The sequence below is a fragment of the Paralichthys olivaceus genome, chromosome 14 (genome assembly GCF_024713975.1).
Source record: "Paralichthys olivaceus isolate ysfri-2021 chromosome 14, ASM2471397v2, whole genome shotgun sequence".
NCBI lineage: Eukaryota > Metazoa > Chordata > Actinopteri > Pleuronectiformes > Paralichthyidae > Paralichthys > Paralichthys olivaceus.
Window position 1 is genome coordinate 22,227,802 of NC_091106.1, and position 20,892 is coordinate 22,248,693.

The 20,892-nt window shown below is 41.8% G+C and overlaps 3 protein-coding genes across 5 annotated transcripts; 2 read left to right on the forward strand and 1 right to left on the reverse strand.

Moving 5' to 3' along the window:
* Positions 1-731: 731 nt before the first annotated feature.
* Positions 732-8,216, forward strand: cdc5l (CDC5 cell division cycle 5-like (S. pombe)). Its single transcript, XM_069538333.1, has 19 exons — positions 732-942; positions 1,797-1,900; positions 2,233-2,394; positions 2,572-2,699; positions 2,900-2,999; positions 3,117-3,243; positions 3,363-3,454; positions 3,678-3,822; positions 3,921-4,112; positions 4,434-4,582; positions 4,665-4,836; positions 4,963-5,127; positions 5,274-5,354; positions 5,453-5,704; positions 5,864-5,971; positions 6,065-6,154; positions 6,293-6,424; positions 6,823-6,903; positions 7,866-8,216. The coding sequence occupies exons 1-19, from the start codon at positions 898-900 to the stop codon at positions 7,977-7,979; spliced, it is 2,439 nt and encodes an 812-aa protein (XP_069394434.1). The 5' UTR covers positions 732-897; the 3' UTR covers positions 7,980-8,216.
* A 56-nt stretch (positions 8,217-8,272) lies between these two features.
* On the reverse strand, positions 8,273-15,202 carry supt3h (SPT3 homolog, SAGA and STAGA complex component). Of its 2 annotated transcripts, none has more exons than XM_069538335.1 (12): positions 15,073-15,202; positions 13,403-13,494; positions 11,219-11,303; positions 10,582-10,668; positions 10,324-10,420; positions 10,069-10,220; positions 9,730-9,805; positions 9,452-9,564; positions 9,264-9,368; positions 9,064-9,192; positions 8,831-8,920; positions 8,273-8,390 (listed from the first exon to the last, which is right to left on the reverse strand). In XM_069538335.1, exons 2-12 carry the CDS (start codon positions 13,480-13,482, stop codon positions 8,349-8,351), a joined length of 1,056 nt encoding a protein of 351 aa, XP_069394436.1. In that variant the 5' UTR covers positions 13,483-13,494; positions 15,073-15,202; the 3' UTR covers positions 8,273-8,348. The 2 variants fall into 2 exon arrangements, with proteins under 2 accessions (XP_069394436.1, XP_069394435.1); XM_069538334.1 differs by having other exon boundaries at positions 10,069-10,229.
* Positions 12,030-17,306, forward strand: runx2a (RUNX family transcription factor 2a). 2 transcript variants are annotated; one of them, XM_069538336.1, is made up of 7 exons: positions 12,030-12,272; positions 13,272-13,329; positions 15,474-15,652; positions 15,745-15,904; positions 16,126-16,230; positions 16,305-16,370; positions 16,685-17,306. In XM_069538336.1, exons 2-7 carry the CDS (start codon positions 13,278-13,280, stop codon positions 17,035-17,037), a joined length of 915 nt encoding a protein of 304 aa, XP_069394437.1. In that variant the 5' UTR covers positions 12,030-12,272; positions 13,272-13,277; the 3' UTR covers positions 17,038-17,306. The 2 variants fall into 2 exon arrangements, with proteins under 2 accessions (XP_069394437.1, XP_069394438.1); XM_069538337.1 differs by lacking the exon at positions 12,030-12,272 and having other exon boundaries at positions 13,146-13,329.
* Positions 17,307-20,892: the final 3,586 nt, after the last annotated feature.

Sequence of the window (20,892 nt, forward strand, 5' to 3'; positions counted from 1 at the left end):
TGTAACTGAAGACTGATGAATGTAAACAACAGTTCATGTATTTATTCATGCTTCAAGAGTGCAAGTAGATTCCCAAACCCCTCGAGGACGCTGTTGCATTTCTCTTGTCAATGAGGTTAAATATAAACACGCGGACACATTAAAAGGAGACCGAGATTATTAGAATTAGATTAAGAAGATGTTTGTGTGTGAATCACTCACAAAGACACCAGATTTGTGCGACAGATGGAGAAAACTCAGCTGATTAAAGGCTCAGGCCACAAAACATGTTTTAATCATAATACTTAAGAAATTGACAAACATTTAAAAGCTATAAACTCAATTCAGTGTCTCCAAAGCGTCGTCTTTCCTTTATATATATTTTTATGTGTGCATTATTATTCACAGATAATTAAACATCATCTTTTGGGACTTTTTAACTTTTTTATTTAAAAGTAGAAAAACAATCCACTCGTAGATTCAGGTACCGGTGTTGTGAAGACGTTTGTTCCCCCATCGAATGTATGTTTACCATCCCTTCGTTAGGCTCCTCCGTGTCTTAACAAGTCGGTGATTTAACATCAGAAAGTTAACTGGTTGAATTTTAACCAGTTCAATTAAACACGTGTCTTTTTTTAACTAACTGGTTTAGTTTTTAATCAGTTCGCTAAGTTTAAACAGCGACACTAAATGACGCTGGGGACGAATCTCGCCGTAACACCTGCGGTATATTGCCCACAATGCACCTCGGCGGATTGAACGCTGCGACACCGGTTTCCGGCGGAAGTTGCTTTTGCACGTCCGTAGCTGCCTCGCGTCTGTGTGGACGCCGTCAGTTGTTTGGTTTAGTTTGTTGTCGGTGGAACTCTTCCACTTTATCGTGTCTGTGGAGGAACAGCGGCAGAACCGACCGCAGACATGCCGCGCATCATGATTAAAGGAGGAGTGTGGCGCAACACCGAGGTACGTGTTGACACGGCTAGCCGCAGCTAGCGCCAGGCTAACCAGACACTGTAAAACCTACGGGTCGTGGCTAGCATGAGGCTAGCAGCTAACCTAGCATTGTTTGGCTCCTCGGTGGCGCCGCCGCCAACTGCTTTAGTTTTGTGGAAACGAGATCATGTCGAATCGAAGCTGAACTGTAATTATCAACATGAACTCAGGCTCCAATAATGAATCTGCTGTTCACTCCACATTATTCTGAGCGGTGGAATTCGATTTACTGCAAATGTGTCAGAAACAAACTCGTGTGAAGTCCAGCAGCGTCTGTGGTTCGTCGGTTAATCGAACTTTAGTGATCACACACTGTGGGATTCACTGGTTACTGCAACAGACAAGAGGACACACACACACACACACACATATATATATATATATATATATATATATATATATATATAAAGGCAATACAAATAAAAATGCAGCAAACATATAGATGATATGCATCATTCACTACAGACAGAATATATTTGAAGAGAAAGATACTTGAGTAGGGACAGAAGATTTGCATGGGGATATATACAGTTTATGTGTAAAATGAGTTATTGAAAGAATCCTTAGCTCACGTGCACATGTCCAATCTGAATGTGTCATGATGATATGTATGTGTAAGATGCAGTTATTGTTATTCTGTCGCTCCCTGTCCCGATGTGTTATTTTATTCTGTCTGCCTAAAATAAACAAGAAGAACCTGAATAAACAAATTGATTGGAATAGGTTTTGCCCTCAGAGGTTGATACATGTGAAGCGTTGGATCAGAGACGTGTGAAGATGACTTGTGTGTTTTACTCGTTATTAAAATTTGATTATTTTCCCAGGATGAGATCCTCAAGGCGGCGGTGATGAAATATGGGAAAAACCAGTGGTCTCGTATCGCTTCCCTGCTGCACCGCAAGTCCGCCAAACAGTGTAAAGCCAGATGGTGAGTCTGATACGGAGATGTGTGACGGCAAAATAAATAGAATATATAGAAAGCATCTTAAGTGTAAGTCTTAAACTTGGTAAACAAACTTTGTTCCCTTATTAATAAAAAAAATTACAACAGCTCTAAAACCCTAAAGGATAAATTAAAGCTGTTGTTTTTATTTACATCTCTAAGAACTTTGGTTGTTTCTTGCTGCTTTTTAATGTGCCCGTTATTTCCTCTGTGAGGAAGTTTGCTTTGCACACAAGATCAATGAGATAACTTGATCTAAATGACGGTGATTCACCTTGGATGTGTGTGTGTGTGTGTGTGTGTGTGTGTGTCTGCAGGTACGAGTGGCTGGACCCCAGCATTAAGAAAACAGAATGGTCCAGAGAAGAGGAGGAGAAACTGCTTCATTTGGCAAAACTGATGCCAACTCAGTGGAGGACCATCGCTCCCATCATAGGACGCACTGCCGCCCAGTGTCTGGAGCACTATGAATACCTGCTGTAGGTTTCTATACGACCCGACACATATTTATACATATGCTTAACACTTACAGTTAAACTCTAAGTTAACATGATATATTCCACACAGACGCTTGACCTCTATCATTGTGTAGAGCCGTCTGAATCCTTGTCTAGTAGCTAAGTTTAAAATCTAGTTTTATTTGTGTGTGTGTTTAGAGACAAGGCAGCACAAAGGGACAATGAGGAGGAAGTGGGAGACGACCCCAGGAAGTTAAAACCAGGGGAGATCGACCCCAATCCTGAAACCAAACCTGCCAGACCTGACCCTGTGGATATGGACGAAGGTACATTTTATATCGTCACAGTGATGAAGAGACTGATGTTTCCAGAAAGCTTATTTTAAAAACTGAATTATTTTCTGCAGAAGAATTTTGAGTGTAGAATCATCTGGAAGCTTGTATTGTTTGGAAGCTATATGAGACAACAGTTTAAACCTGACACTTGTGTCTATAAGATTAAATCAGTTGTGTTTGTTTGTCTGTAGATGAGTTGGAGATGCTGTCAGAGGCCAGGGCTCGACTCGCCAACACCCAAGGCAAGAAAGCCAAGAGGAAGGCCAGAGAGAAACAGCTGGAGGAAGCCAGGTCAGACTGAGTCCATACATTTCTGTTTGTTCGTTTGAAAATACTTTCTTGATCAGCTTTTACTAACCTGCTGTAAAAGTTACCACAGTTAACTGTTTAATTCACATCCTGCTGCAGACGGTTGGCCGCTCTGCAGAAGCGTAGGGAGCTGAGAGCAGCAGGAATCGATATTCAGAAGAAGAGGAAGAAGAAGAGAGGAGTGGACTACAATGCTGAAATTCCCTTTGAAAAGAAACCTGCACAGGTAGTCGGAGCTTCATTTACTGTATTATTTAATAATATTAATATTTGTAATTGTTGTTATATAACGGAACAGAATCCACGATGTTGGCTCATTAACTTATTGTGACTTTTGATTTTAAGGGTTTCTATGACACCAGCATGGAGGAGTACAATGCTCAGGAGCCAAACTTCAAACGACTCAGACAACAGCACTTGGACGGAGAACTCCGCAAGTCAGTATCATTATCCTCTGTGTCTTACACACACACACACACACACACACACACACACAGAGTTAAGTAACAACAGCACATGCAAGAAACCGACACTAACAGAAATACAGTTACTACACAGTTATTTTAATACTTTACAACTTCATACTCACAAAACTGAAACACTGCACACCATGACTTAAATGTATGATCTTGATTCACAAACCATGTTGTTTGTTTGTAGTGAGCGTGAGGAAAGGGACAGGAAGAAAGACAAACAGAAGATAAAGAAGAAGAAAGAAAGCGATCTGCCGTCTGCCATCCTTCAAACCAGCGGGGTTGCCGAGTTCACCAAAAAACGTTCCAAGCTGGTTTTACCTGCACCACAGGTACCCGCTCTACTTCACCCTCTCAGACACGTGGAGTCAAAGTACACTCCGTGATTTATTTGACCAGATACTTTATCTATTTATATTTTACTTCACAGATCAGCGACGCTGAGTTGGAGGAGGTGGTTAAGTTGGGTGTGGCCAGTGAGGTCGCCCGTCAGGCCGCTGAGGAGAGTGAAAGTGGAAACTCGGCCTCGTCCACCCTCCTGTCAGAGTACAGCCTCACCAACACCATGGCAACAGGACTGCGTACCCCACGCACCCCTGCTGCCCAGGACAGGATACTGCAGGTAACGAAGATTCACACACTGCATGTGTGCGCAGGGACGCTTCAGTTTCATGTATTTTGTTATTTGCTCCATAATAATATATTTTTCAATGATATTTTTTGTTATTCTGTTTATGGCAACCCGTCACCGATTAATTCAACCTTTATTAAAAGCTCAAAGTGTATTGAAGCTGATTTTTTGTGCAAAAACAAAATGTGTATTTTTGTTTTCCTAACAAATATTAGCAAGAGTAGACATCTTGTTTTCTGTAAAATGTTCATCCTGCACAGTTTCCACACACAGCTTTGGATATTGATCTCCTTTCTCTGTGTGTGTTTGCAGGAAGCCCAGAACCTGATGGCTCTGACCAACATCGACACTCCTCTGAAGGGAGGCCTCAACACGCCGCTGCACGAGAGCGACTTCAGTGGAGTGACGCCTCAGCGGCAGCAGGTTCAGACGCCCAACACTGTCATCAGTACACCATTCAGGTTGGCATTGCTCCACACCACACATGCAAATGATAAACCAGCTGATTCTGTAAATGTTAACGTTCATGGACTTGTTGAACAGAACTCCTGGACCAGGTCAGGGGTCGGAGAGCATGACCCCCCAACCCGGAGGAGTGATGACTCCACGTGGGGCCACAACCCCGGGTTTGACCCCTGCTCGTACACCTCTGAGAGACAAGCTGAATATAAACAGCGAGGAGCAGCTGACTGACCCTGCATACGCTAAACACATGGTGAACTCATTACACACAACACACGTGTTAATATTTGGAATTTAAACATCAGTTCAAGTTTTCTGATGCCAGACTGTGTTTTATATGAACTACAAACTAACTGTTGTTGTTCTGCTCCACACGCAGCAAAGGGAAAGCCTGCAGCAGCTGAGGCAGGGCCTGATGTCACTTCCTGTTCCCAAGAACGACTTTGAGATCGTACTTCCAGAAAACGCAGAGAAAGAACTTGAAGAAACAGAGGCGGAGAGCGGGTTCATAGAGGACTCCGCTGACATAGAGGCGCGCAAACAGGTAAACAAGCACTAGTGTTGTCTGTGGGGGGGGGGTGATAGGAAGTGTTTATAAATATCTCTGTGACATGAAATCAAATTTATGCTCCTATAGTTTAAATAAAGTTTCCAACCCGACAGTTTAACGTTGGTGTTTTTGTGTTTCAGGCTCAGCACGATGCAGAAAGAGAGAAGGAGCTGAAGCTGCGACACACGTCTGTTCAGAGAAGTCTCCCCAGACCCACTGAGGTAACAAACACACACTTCCTGAAGAGATTAAATATGAGTGTCGTGTTCTTTAGACAAAAATTTTAGGATTTTGATGATGTCGCCACTCGTCTCCGCAGGTGAACGAGTCCGTCCTCCGTCCCGCCTCCATAGAGCCGCTCCCTGACCTCCAGTTGGCCGAGGAGATGATCAAACAGGAAATGATCACCATGCTGCACCACGACTGCCTGCACCACCCGTCGGCCAACGCAGGGAACCAGCTTCAGCGCGGCAAAACCAGAGGCCCCACGTCCACGTCCAACAACGCGTCGCACATCGCTTTCCTGGAAACACACCCCTACAAGCCCGTTAGCACAGAGGATATGGATCAGGTAACACTCACAAACACTGATTGCTTTAGTTTGAGTTATAAAAATATAATGTGTGTGAGACCGGCACTAGAATGTTGACAGAGCTGTATGAATCTGTAGATGTCTGTGCACTAGAGGTGCTTGTTACTGATGACGTGAATCTGACGTGTTAACAAACAGGCTAAAGTGATACTGGCAGCAGAAATGGAGGTGGTGAAGATGGGAATGGGCCACGGTGACCTCAGCATGGAGGCCTACAGCCAGGTGTGGGAGGAGTGCTACGGACAGGTGAGACCGAATCCAAACGTTTGCTCTTTCCCTGCGGCCTCGTAGACACGTCATGTCATCAGCCTTCGTTCTTGTGTCTCCCTCTTTCTGCAGGTGTTATATCTACCTGGTCAGAACAGATACACCCGAGCTAACCTGGCATCAAAGAAAGACCGAATTGAAAGCTTCGAGAAAAAACTAGAGGTGAGGAACCAGAGTTCATTGTTCATCTGTTAAAACTCCTACTGAAATCACTCCAGGAGCAGAACACAACACAAAACCTTTATCAAATCCTACACAAAAACTCAAAACACTGACGTCCGTGTGTCCGTCTCCCTTCAGATGAACCGTGGTCACATGACAGCGGAGGCCAGGAGAGCGGCTAAGCTGGAGAAGAAACTCAAAATCCTGCTGGGAGGGTTTCAGTCCAGAGCGCTGGGGCTCCTGAAGCAGCACAATGAACTCTGGGAACAGGTACAACAAACACAAATGAATAGAACTTATTCTGCACTCTGCGTCATATTTAACTTGAAGATGGTTTATTTCACTTTTCACATTTTCATTTCATGTTTGAACTCATGCCGCTTAGCAGGAGTCACAGCTGCTGAGACGACTCGTGCTACACACACGTTATAATATGAAACTACTAAACACTTCACACATGAATGTTTTATTTCGATTTCATTTGACAGAACATCTCAGTTGCTTTTTATTATTTGCTAAAAGATGTATTATTGATATCTGATAAACAGATTCAGTTAATCGATAATCAGTATTTTTAAAATGATCAGTTCCCTTTGCAGACTTTTAAAAGGATTGTGTTGACTTTTATACTGTAATAAAAAAAATAATACCCACGTGGTGTCCACTAGGTGGAGCAGGCAGCCACGGAGCTCCAGACCTTCACTCAGCTGAAGAAACAAGAGGATACCGCCATCCCCAGGAGACAAGAGGTAACACGGTTAACGTGCACACGCACCAGAACAAGTGTAAAATCAAGTAGTTGACGCCGATTAATTTAAGACGTTTATCAAACAAGAAATACGCGACAGCTTTTGTTTTTCGAATTATGTGGAATTCCTGTTCTTACTGGGTTTTCTTTCACGTGACATTTTCTTTAATTCATTGACTTGAATTCTAAACAGACTAGAGGTTAATGCACCTGGTAAATATTGTTGCTATCGGTGTTGATAATTAGGCAGAAATGTAATAAGATTTAAATGAACTCCACTGTAGAAACACAAACAATGACCATGAGGTTCAGTTCACACCTATAACAGTTTAACCAGGGGTACCCAACAATATGCTACCTGAGTGCAGATAAGATAAGTTTTATAGTATGTTTGATGAAACAGTTTAAAAATTATGAAATAAAATGCAGGAGTATTAAACCAATCATCGGTGCTGTAGGGCCCCCCTCCCCCCACAGCCTTCTGCTCTCACCCCTCGAGCGGGGACTTTTTGCACCGTTGAAGAAAAAAATTCCCTAAAACTTAAATTAGACCCTGATCCCTGCGGTGGAAACGCATGAAGTTCTTCCAAAGGCTCTTAAGTTCCTGCAGCAAATTCCTGCGGAATTAGAATTTCTAAATGACCTCGAGTGACTTAATCTGAAAAAATGTTTTCTTCATAATGGACATTACATGTGTCAGTATGTCTGCAAACGATCAATGAGTCACTGTTAAAGTTCTGTAGCTTTGTGACGACACGGTCTTCAGAGCATGAATGGCTCATTTCATTAAAACCATCGATTATCATTAGAACCATCAGAAGATTCAAATTTGTGTGAACTCGTACAAAATCTAATCATCACACTTCTCAAGATGATGCTGTCGGATAAACTTTTGTTGCAATACTGTGTTGATGTAGCGTGACCAGGGCCTGATCAATATCTGACTCTGTGTGTGTGTTGCAGGCTCTGCGGGAGGACGTGGAGAGGCAGATGGAGAGAGAGAGGGAGCTGCAGCAGAGATACGGAGAGTTGCTGATGGAGAGAGAGTCGCTGGTCAACAGTGCTCAGAAGTACTGAGCAGCACACACGCTAACACACATTCACACAAAGTACACACGTACAAACACTGATGTCAGAGCGACAGCAGCGTTCAGAAACAAACAGAGACGTCATGATTAACATTTGTCATTTTCAAATTGTTCAAACATTATGGCAGTTCCGTGGATTAGCCCCGCCTCCATGTGCTCATGTTGCTATGATGTCACGAGTCGTGTTTCTGTATTAGTGACCAATAAAGTTTCTTTTCAACAATGACAACCTCTCAGTGCGTTTTTCAATCTGGTGAATTTTTACAAAGACTTAAAAACAGGTGGAACTGAAAACTCTTTATTGAAGCAATGGAACAAAAATAATCTGTGCAGGCAGAAACGTGTCTGATGATGATCCTCAGCAGGCGAGGAACGCCATCCCATTCCTCCTGTAGGAGCTCTACGGGACAGGAGTCGTTATATAAAATAGTTTCATACACAGATCTGACATTTTATAACAAGTCTGAATCTTTCTCCCACAGATTTAGAGATAATTTAGTTGCTGGTAATAATTTAAATCGGGAGGTAAAATCAAAACACTGAGACGAATAACGTGGGAATGTTTGAAAGGGGAAATATTTTTAGAGCAAACTGCTCGGAGGTTCGTCGACAGAACAAAGAAAAGTCTAATTTAAGTCTTGATGGTTTCTAGCCGGGAGCAGCTGGTGGTGATAGTCACTCACTGGCATTAACTTCTTAACTTCAGGTCTGAAGTCTGATGTTAGTGCTGATGCTGCAGCGTAAATACAAATCTTAAAAGTTTGGAAGATTTCAGCTAAACTTTGGACAGTTGGTTTAGAACCGAAAAAACATTTAAGAAAGAGAAAGTTGTGCACGTACTGTGTGTTTGTAGTTGTATCTTCTTATGGCCTCTCTGATGTGACAGGGCTGGATGGCTCCGCTGGGAGGTTCCACTGTGGCCGGACAGCTCTGAAACACAATCCAGCATTTAAGGAATGAAACAAGGGAAAGTACATCAGGTGTAGAAGTGACGACTCATCCCACAGCGTACAACTTCACATGACAGCTAAAGAAAGTCCTGAGTCAAACCTAAAAACAACTAGCACACAAACCTTTTTGCGTTTCCTTTGTCTCGCTCGTCCGTCCAGACTGCCGTTCCCCTGTGGGAGGGGTTTTGATGAGTGGGAGGAGCCTGGAGTGGAGGGTGGAGTTGCCTCAGGTGAGTCTGGATCCTTTTTGACCTGAAGGAGAAACAGACGGTTCAGCACAGACATTACATGGTGCCGCAGTGTGTGTGTGTGTGTGTGTATACCTCTGTGTGTGTGCTGTAGTGAATATAACTGGCAGAGATCACATGACTGATGGGATTCGTCTTTGCTGCCATTTCCTGTTTTACCAACAGAGACAAATCCACGATCTGAAGGAAAACAAAAGAGAAGTGTTTGATAAATGAAGCGACGCAGACACGACACATAAAGACGACATGAATGAACACGTTACCTGGGCAACCGTCTCATAGGCCAGGTATGACACGATCTCCATGGCGATGTTGTTTGGCTTCAGCTCCAAACCGCTGCAGTCGAGCCAGTCCCGAAACTTTGAGGCTTTCTTTGCTGTAATCACGTTTACACGCAGACACGAGCAGGACATCAGGATTAGCTCAGTGGAGTTTAACTCCGGTAAGTAGGTCAGACGTGTCCCGAAAAGATTTTTTTAAGAACCACAAAGAACAACTTTCATACTATTAATCTGGTTAAATGACTTGATTTAAATCGCACCAAAGCTGAGCTGTCGACTCTCACAGAAGTCCGAGTACTGGGCCTGGTCCATCGATCGAGTCTGACGCTCCAGACGCTGGAGATACAAAGACAAAACACACGGTTAATGTTAATCAGTTGTAACTAGCATAAGTCGATAAGAAGATGTTAAATGTGTTTTGTGTTCACATGGACGACTCCTTTGACTTTTGTTTGTGAACGTTTGTACCAGATTTGAAGAAAACTCCCTCAAGCTGATCTTAAAATATTACAATTTTCTTCAGTAAAAAATCAATTTGTGACGGACACAAAAAACTGTGAAGAACAAAGTGAACTGAAAACGCGAAGATGACCTCTGACCTCCATCCTCTCCTGTTTGACGGCGTCGACTTCTTGTCTCTCAGCCAATGACAGGAGTTCACCGGTCTGATCCATCCACACCAGAAAGTCCTGGGCCAATCGCTGCCTCCGCTGGTTACCGCCGGCAACGCCGCCTGCAGCTCCTCCCTTATCTCCAAACACAGCAGATGAATAAAAACCACCGTCACCACAGTGTTCGATTGTGTAAATGTAGAAAATTTAACAGAAACAAAGATGAAAGCTAAGGGAAGAAACCTGTTTCCTGCTGCGTGTCGTCGTCCTCTAGAGCTTTGAGTAGTTTGGATTTATAATCTCTGAACTGAAGATATTTTAATAATCTCCCCACCTTCTTCTGTGAGAGAGACGCAAAGAAAGAGCAGAACAAGAAGGTAAATACATTTTAGTTGTAACTCAAAGGGGTTCCTGATATTTATAATATCTTAAAATACTTGAAGGACTTGAAGTTTTGTGAATGTATTTGGTTTTATCTTGTTTATTTATTTTTTTGCGTACCTTGTCTCTCCTCATCAGGAACAGGATGTCCTCAGCAGAAATGACCCTGGACCCTCGAAGAGCCGCCCCCTCGCTGGCCTGATGCAGCTGATCAATAAACCAATCACATCAGAGAATTTAGCATCGCAGAGCATTTGTTAAATTAATCGTTATATTAATGTTCATTCACTAATTTCTTCTGTTGAAAATTCAATAAAAATATTTTAAAAATCCCGATGAAGGTCTAGATTTTGAATTTTCAGTTGATACAACATCGAATGTGCAGAATCATATAATGTAATATTTAAACATTCAATTATTTATGAGTTGTTGTTGTTTTGCATTTGTTTTTTCTATTTATCAGCTCAGCACTTTGATCAACTTTGGTTGGTTTAAACTTCCATTAACATAAACTCTGACTGAAGAACTGAGTCCAGTAAATATAATTTACATTTAACTTGCAAAGTTCCCATTTTGTATTTTTCTGACATAAAGATAAAAACAAAAATATGTTAAAATCCCACAAACATATGTAAAACATTTGTAAATCTTATAAATCCTAATTTGTAGATTAAACAACGGGTTTGTCACTGAGCATTTTTTTTAATTCTAATTTTTATTATGAGCACCATCGTGTCTGCGTACAAGCATAGGTTACCATGGTAACGAGCTGTGTGTGAACGATATCCTCCACCAGTGCTGCGGTCTCGTGCAGAGGCCTGCGAGCGTCTCCCAGAGCGAACCTGGACAACACACACACACACAATAATAAAATATTAAGAGTAACGCAGAGACAACAAGTCAATTAACTGATCAATCCCAATAACAATTAACAAAATATACAGATAATAAATGTACGAGAGTATAAATGATTTAATTGTTGTAGATTATTATTACTTTGTTTACATATTCTTTGAGTTACTGACTTTATTGAAAATTCTCATGATTTTAACTGGATGTAATTTGACTTATGTGCAGCAGCATGTTGCATTAAAACAACATTTTAGTTTGAGTTTTTTCTTTTGTTAAAATATAAATACAGAAAAACAAGTTTAGAAAGAGAATGAAATGCATCGTTTCAGCTTTACTTTATTCTTGATCCACACTTAAGTTAAGTTTGTGATCAGTTAGTTATTTAGTGAATTGACATAACATCCGTGCACCCAACCTCCTGCAGCTCAAAACAGGAAAACATCTCTTTTAAACTGATTAATACAATTTTCGTTAGAGTCAGTGTTGAAAACTTGAATGTGTAATATCTCAGGCAAGACACAGACACACACAGACACACACAGACACACACTGACACACACAGACACACACAGACACACACTGAAGTCGACCGGACACACGCACTTAAACCACAATTTGGTCAAACCCCAATTTGCATTTCCAGAGAAGCCACTTCCATGATGACTAACTAACCTAAAGCCACATCCTGAAGCTCTTTCCTTCTCTCATTCCGTCTCTTACTCTCCACCCCCCCCCCCTATTCTCTGTCTGTCACATACAAACACCTGACAACCCCCCCCCCCCCCTCTCTTCGGAAGCAGCTGATTGGCTGTCGGTCCCACAGGTGAGACTGGCTTTGGTTTGAGGTTGTGGGAAGGTCGGCTTCAGGCTGAGCGTTGGTTTTAGGTTTTGGGGTTTAGTTTGGTTTCAGCCTCTCTGACCACTGACATCACGGCTCTGCAGCCCACACACAACACAAGGTGAGTACCCCAAAGCACACACACACACACAAACACACACACTTGTCGACACGTCACGGCATTTACGCAGCCTCCATCTAAATGTTACTAATTTCATCGAGTAAACAGTTAATTTTTTTGCCCGTGCAGATGAAAACAAACAAATCTTGACACTTGCACTTTGTAAAAATACACATTTCATTAACTTCCTGAATGTTCTGTTGAAATAACTGAAATTCTGCCGCTGCCTTTGAAGAGGATTTGTGACTAATCCTTTTTATTTTTTCCTCTAATGAAAATGTTCGATAACGGCTTTGTGAAAACCGATTTCCTCTTATTACCATTCGGTAATTTTAGTTTCCTCTATTGCGAAGGGGAGCTGAAGTTTTAGTTTCATGAATGATAATGATTCTTATTATTTTCTGAATGAATCGATTCATCATCTGATTTGGAAAATGTCTTAAAGTGTTGGAACATGTTGACCAATGATTCCAACCATCGTTCCACACTCAGGTCGCTGTGACATAAGATGAAGAAAAGCCCAAAGTCCTCATAACTGAGAAACTGGAATATGAGATATGGAACAATAAAATACAAGCTCATCTTTGTGTGAAAAGATAATAAGTCATTAACAGATTATTAAAATAGATGCAGATGAATTATAGACAAATTGTTTCAGATAATTAACTTCATATAAATTGCCTTTTTGAGACAGAGTCCTCTTCTCTGTTGTTAAAGAATTTTAAGAATAAAAATGCAGATTTTATTGAACATATGTTCTCGTTCTTTCAATCTCTAAATGTTGACTGATATTTGCAATTTGCCGTGAGAACCCCAGAGGTGCAGTGTTTTCACTTTTGTTATAATTTTCTTATGTTTTAAACACTAAAAAGATATATTTAGTACTTCAGCTAATATTCTGCAGAGTAAACAGACTTTTACTCTTATTCTTAATGTGGTTTTAGTCAAAACACGTCACCCAGTCTGGTTTATTGTGTCATTCTGTCGTTTGTTCAACAGGTTTCTATGGCTTCAAACAGTCTGTTCAGCACCGGCAGCCCCCCCATGCTCTACTGGGGTGAGTTTCACTCTGTGTGTGTGTGTGTGTGTGTGTGTGTGTGTGTGTGTGTGTGTGTGTGTGTGTGTCTCACATCATGCTCTGTAGCTCTGGGATGAAACTGGTCCTGGAAACTGGACGGTCTTTAGAGCTGGAGGCCATGGGACTGCTCATAACCACTCACACCTGATGACGATGTGAACAAAACAAAGAAATAAAGCTGCATTAATTATTTTTCTTCAACATCTCATGTTAATAATCTTTTAAAAATACTTTTTACTTATTCCACACATAAATAAAACACACAGATGCAGACAAGACGCATTTATACCAGCTTCAGTCTCACAGTTCACTCTCAGAACAAACCTTCATAACGTACATTATCAATAATATAACAGAAATCTGACTACATTCTCTGATCCTGCTTTTTAATATTCTGGTATCAGCTGTGATTTCCTCCATAATAAAGACCTTTCTCACTCTGTGGCTTTGACCAGGAGACTGGAGTCATTTCCTTTGTGATAAAAATCCAGATTTTTAGATCTGATCTTCAGGTTGTAACACGCTGAACAATGTGAAACTCTTGAGTTTGATCCCTGGAGACAAACACAACTTTTTTCAAACAAACAATTGATGTATTATTATTAATTCATAAAAATATAGAGCTTCATTATTATCTTCATTCATCTGCCAATTACTTTTACTTCTTCGGGCGCTGGTGAGATTATTTTCAAACCACGAGAGTTTAGTGTCACGTGCGACAAAGAAAAGCAGCAAAGTCAATGAGGAGCTGGAACAACGGAGAATAAAATAAAACTTAAATAATAAAGATTTCAAACACCGAAGAAGCGAAGCAACAAAAACTGAGTCAGACGGAAACAAACGATCATTAGAGCTCAGATCAGAAGCTGAAATAACAAGAGAGCAGGACACACAACACACACACAGAGACACACACACAGAGACACACAACACACACAGACACAACACACACACACAGAGACACACACAGAGACACACACACAGAGACACACACACACACAGACACACAGAGGCACAACACATACACACAGAGACACACGCAGACACACAGAGACACACACAGACACACACACAGAGACACAACACACACACACAGAGACACACACAGAGACACACAACACACACAGAGACACAACACATACACACAGAGACACACAAAGACACAACACACACACACACACAGACACAACACACACACACACAGACACACACAGAGACACACACACAGACACACAGAGACACACACAGAGACACACACAGACACACACACAGAGACACAACACAACACACACACACAGAGACACACACACAGACACACACACACACAGAAACACAACACACACAGACACACAGAGACACACGCAGAGGCACACACACAGAAACACACACACAGAGAGACACACACAGAGAGACACACACAGAGAGAGAGAGACACAACCACACCACACACACACACACACACACACACACACACACACACACACACACACACATACACACACACACACACACACACACACACACACACACACACAGGTGGGCTGACCGCAGTACCTTCCGCTCCGGCAGTGACGTGAATGAAAATATTCAAACACTGCGGTGAATAACAACAAAGAAGAAGAGAAGAGGAGGAGAAGAGGAGGAGGAGAAGAGGAGGAGGAGAAGAAGAGGAGGAGAAGAGGAGACAGACGCAGAGAAATAGTTTAAAGAAATCAAACTCACCTCCGTCGTTGAGAAACATGCGACCGCCTTCACTACTTCTCATGTTTTGATCGATTTCCCGCGCGATTTGATGACGTATTATAATCTCAGACCCGCGGCTTTGTGGGGCTTGTAGTTTTTTCAACCTTTCCGCTCACTCGTGTTTTTAGGTGAGAGGCTTCCGGGTTTATTTCGATGACAAACTTCACACAGGAGAGAAAAGATGGATCACAACTTTTAAATAAGTTCAGTAACTTTAAACACCAACATCAGTGTTCTGTCCAGTCTTTTTAAACTGACTCCAAATTACATTTTTTATAAATTAAACATGTATTATTATTATTAGTAGTAGTAGGATTAATGATAATAATGATATTTATAAAGGTATAAATATAATTCCTGGTGTTTTTTAACTCCATCAGATCCTGTGGTGAAGCGTCGGCCGGCACCATCGCCCCTGGACGACCAGGACGTGCGGTCCCTCCAGCAGCACAGCACAGCGCCCCCCAGAGGCCTGGTACAGACTGACAGCCCTAACTTCCTCTGCAGCAGCGTCCCGCAGCACTGGAGGTGCAACAAGACCCTGCCAAGAACCTTCACTGTAACCAATCACTCACGTCACCACCCGTCCATCTGTCCAGCAAATGTCTTCTGCCATGAGGACCGACCCAAAAAACTCTCTCCTTCTTCCAGGTGGTTGCCCTGGGCAACGACGTGCCAGATGGCGTGGTTGTCACGGTAATGGCCGGCAACGAAGACAACAGCAGCGCTGAGCTACGCAACGCCACGGCAACCATGAAGCAAGGCTGTGCCCAGTTCAACGACCTCCGCTTCATAGGCCGCAGCGGGAGAGGTACACGAGACAGATACTGTACAACGTTAATATATTCTGTTATATTATACTACAATATTTATACACGTGAGGCCTGAGATGACATCAAATCCTCCTTCACACAGAACTTGTGTTTTCTAACCTGCAGTTTGAGTTCTACTAACTCATATTTGTTGTTGACTTTAAATTGATGTCTCTATAATTTCTTCTTTTATAAAATGTGGTTGTTTTTTTTTTTCCAGGTAAGAGTTTCAACCTCTCCATCAACGTGCTGACGTCGCCCCCCCAGATCGCCACCCTGCACAGAGCCATCAAGGTCACTGTGGATGGACCGCGACTGCCGAGACGTGAGTCGACACCAGAGGTCGTGATGTTTTCTTTCCAGGCTTTCAGTCGGACTCATGCTCTTCTTCTCCCTCAGGTCAGAGACAGAAGGAGGTGAGGTCCGGGGCGTTCAGGTCTTCTCACAGCAGCACAGCTCCCTCAGGTACGAGAGGCATGGAGATGTGATCCACGTGTGAAGATAGTTGTTAAAGACTGGATTTGTTTCCTCAACAAACCACGTCAGTATTAACTTTCACTTAAAGGGTTTAAAACATAAAAACATAAAATAGCATTAGTATGATACACACTCAGTTTTCTGTGTTAGGATTTATTATCCTCTACAGTTGTCAGGTTTGTTTAAAAGTTAAAAAACCAACACGACTGACCAGAGAGCTGAACAGGTTTAAAACTAAAATAAAATAATTAAAAATTAATGTGTAAAAAAACGAGAATTAACAGAAAGTTTCTTTCTCTCAGCTGACTGCAGATCCTTCTCCTCCGCTCTGTGGACCAATGAGCCGTCGTTCTTGGGCCACATGACCTCTCTGACCTCCTCCTTTAACCCAAGTCCCAGAATGCACCACCTCCCTGGCCTCCACTTCTCCAGCCAGCCTCCCCCGTACAGCTCCTACCTGTCCTCTCCTCCTCCGCCTCCTCCCCCCCAGCTCAGCCACAGTGGGGCGTTCCAGCCCGGAGGTTTCTGCTACGGGCCGAACCATCCTCTGCCAACCGCGGGGGAGGACAGGAACGTGGTCGCAGCACTGACCAATCACATCGAAGGGGCGTGTCTTTCAATTAGAGGAGATGAGCCTGTGTGGAGACCTTATTGATGATTGGATGTGTCTTTTTGACCAATCAATCAATCAATCAATTAAATTTCCACTTTAGTTTTTTCTGCGTAACGTCTTCGTACTGCAGTGATTCTGATGTTCTCATGTACTGGACTGTACATTTATTTATTTATTTATTGTTTTTGTATATAAACCTTATTAAACCTCCGCTCCTCTTGTCTTCCTCTTCTTCTCCTCCTCCTCCTCCTTCTCAAACATCCTCCTCTACCTCACGCTCTCCTGAAATAAACATGTCACAAGTAAAAACACATGAGGGTGTGTGTGTGTTGATGTATCTGAATGTGTGTGACTTCAGACCCAGTTTCCACGAGTGCACACACACTTGTTACACTCCGACTTTGAGCTCCATCTTTAAGAACGAGACTTATTCTAACCTGAGCCATAGTTACTACTCGGCTGATCCTCATCTTGACCTAAAAACACCTTCAAATGTAATGGTTTACATTAAAGGGATCTGGGTTTTGAATAATTAATAATTAAAGCAAAGTCGATGCACTTTACCATTATATAAAATCACATTGTCGTTCAGTATTACTGCATTTAAACTTATTTTATTCATTTAAATTTGAACATACGACAAAATAAAGCCTGTCTGAAAACTCTACCACACTGAGGCTCTATTTGTGTTCGAGGAATCTGCGTCCTTTGTCATATGACTTCCAGACACTGGTTTATTCTCACATCCTGTATAGATGGTTTACAGTTGACCTTTAACGTGCTCTGTGGAAATTTAACAGCTCATGTGGTTTATAAATAAGTTCACAAGTATTAAACCTACATTTTTAAAACACTCTTCACAGGAGGTCACAGGTTTCTGCATCTCTCAGTCAATCACAAGATACGCGACTCAAAGCACAAGATGACATGTTTCTAACTCATTATACTTTTAAATATTGTTTACACGATGGATTTCGTTGAGAAAAAAAATGTTTCCTTTATAATTTGGTTGCGTCTTAATGATTATAATTGAATAAAATCTGTATAAACGTCTTCAAATTCTTTAAGATATAAATTTAACAAGAAAAGTGAGACTTTAGATGTCTCGCTTGGAAAAATCCCCTTCAAGTCCAGCACAGCACAAAGTATCTTGATATAACACGTGAGAGTGAAACATGTAAAATTAACCTTTGATAAAAATGACTCCCTGAGGCAGAGTCTGAAAACTGTGACACTTTAATAGTATATAAAAAATGAAAACTCCCATTGCTCCATGGTGAGTTACTCCAGATACGTAACAGATGAAATAGTTTTTTCAGCTGCGTTGAACAGAAGCTGCTGTGAAAATCCATTACTGCATTATTATATAATACAATAACACCAGTAGACTTTGGCTAACGTTATTATTATTAATAGTATATATATATATATATATATTAATGTATTGTATATTGTTTGAGTTTCAATTTACCGAAATCAATCTATTACATATGACTCAGTAAGAGAAGACATATTTTAGTTTTTATTCACTAATGTTTATAGAAACATAAAATGATTTTTAAAAACTTTTAATAGATCATTCTCACAAAATGACAAATCTTTTCCTCTGAAACATCCTCACAAACACATTCATGTTTTATTAATCTCAACACAACAATGTAAGATCTTTATTGTTTTCTTGCCTGTGCAAATAAAATAAAGTTACTAGGAGGACGCTCCAAATGTAACGCCCCAACCCGATATCTGTTCAGTAACGTTTGAGAAAATCTGCTGACAGACAAACAAACAGTGATTAAAAACGAAATTCGAGGTAATTAATTAAAACAAAACAGAGAGAATCTGATGCTTAACAGATAAGTGTTGGTTTCCTAACAAGTTTTGATGATCAATGAATGTCAAGAATCAAACCGAATGATTTGTCATGGATCAGAATCGAATTACGACCACGAATGGGAAAGAGAACCGAGATCAGATAAGATAATTCTTCATCAGTGCCACAACAGGGACATCTTCAGTGTCAGGGCAGCAGAGCAAGGTCAAGAAGTAGACCTCATTAAAGAAATAAGGGAACATGCAGTATAAACTCATCTCAATGATAAGCAACTCTTCCAAAAATGGACCAGACTCCCACTTTAGATTGTTTTTGTTGCTCAAATGTTGTTAAATCTGCACAATCACAGTCGAAAAACACGAAAAATTAAAGTCTCGTAAATCAAATCTTTTCAAATTCGCCAAAATTCACCAGACAGCTCTGAACAAGGTTTGGTTGTGATGGTGTTGGAGGATTTGGCACAAGCTCTCATCACCTGGAGCGGTTTGGAACAAGCTGAAGCCTTGTTCAACGTTTTCTTTGGTGTCACGCAGACTCTGTGCGGAGCCCAAATCACTGTGTAAAAGTTCAGCTTTGATGAGAAGGTCATGTGTTGCAAAAATAAAAACTCTTTGACCAAAATCAAAAAACCAAGTTATGGCTCCGAGAAACCAGGGTTTTTATTATCCCTGCTGAATCCACAGACGAGTCATTATGCTCACATCAGGTCATTGTCTGAGAACGTCAGCGTTCGGCACCAATTTCACCAAAGTCCTCGTGATGTGGAGCTGAACGGCGTCCCGTCACCTCGCACGCAGCACAGCAGTCGTTTCGCTCACTGTCGCTGCGAAACCCGGACGGGAAATGGTTCAGCTCAGATTCTCGTCCATTTGGTGGAAACTGAAGCGCTCGTGGTCGTGCAGCTGTGCTCACCACCATGTTTTTAAGTGTCACATGGTGTAACCACTGCAGCACATTAATGAGGGGAACTCTGCTCCTCACAACACACACACACACACACACACACACACACACACACACACACACACACACACACACACACACACACACACACACACACACACACACACACACACACACACACTGATATTGGCCTGGAGGAAACCAGAGTGCATTTGACACTATCACAAGGTCTCTGGAAAAATCACACAGCCTCGACTAATTTCGACAAAATACATAACCCCTCTGTCATCCTGCAGTCACTGCTGGTGTCGCTTCACTGTGCGGTACCACTCAGGTCTGGGCCGACATGAAGGGCTGCGTAGTTTAGTTTAAATTGATCTTATTACTCTGACAATGTCACTTCACGAGTTTCAGGCAAATAGAGGTCACTTAATTGATCTCGAATTCACATTAACAGAATTGAATCGAACTGATTAAACTTTCAAAGCCAAAGAAGCTGGAACACAAGTTGCTGCTGGGAAAACATCTGTTTTCACATCAATATCTATTTCTCTTTTTTTTTTCCCCCCACAATAAAAGCTCTGTGTGATTCGCTGCAGTGTCAGTGAAGACGAGATGTGATGAAGACGGACAGGAGCGGGACTTCTGGAACAGAACGGGACGTTAAAGGAGCTGCTTCTCACTCCTGTCCGCTGAAACCGACTCAGCTCGGTTTCAATGATAAAAGCTCGGGATCCAAAGCGCTCGGTGCAAATGCACTCAAACTTCTGCAAGTTTAACGAGATCTAGATGTTTGGACGTTGACTCTTAATGAGTCCGATCTCCTGACGTCTCAGCCAAGGAGCTTTTGTTTTCATCAACATGTTTGTGTGTCTGTTTGTGAGCAGGATTACACAAGAACAACTAAACAGATTAATGAGAAACTTGGTGGAAAGATGCGGTAGGGGTCAACGAGGAAGCCATAAAAGTTTGGCTTGGATCTGGATCAGGGGGACGGATCCAGCAGTTGTTGTCTTTTTCTCTTTAAGATTGTCAGATAGGACGATTTTCGATGTTTTCACATCTGATATCTGGGCTTGTTTGGAATTTGGTGCAGCTTGATTGAGCTGAAGGGAACAGTTGGGCCTTGTTGGAGATATGAGCTCTACTGAGTGACACTGAAT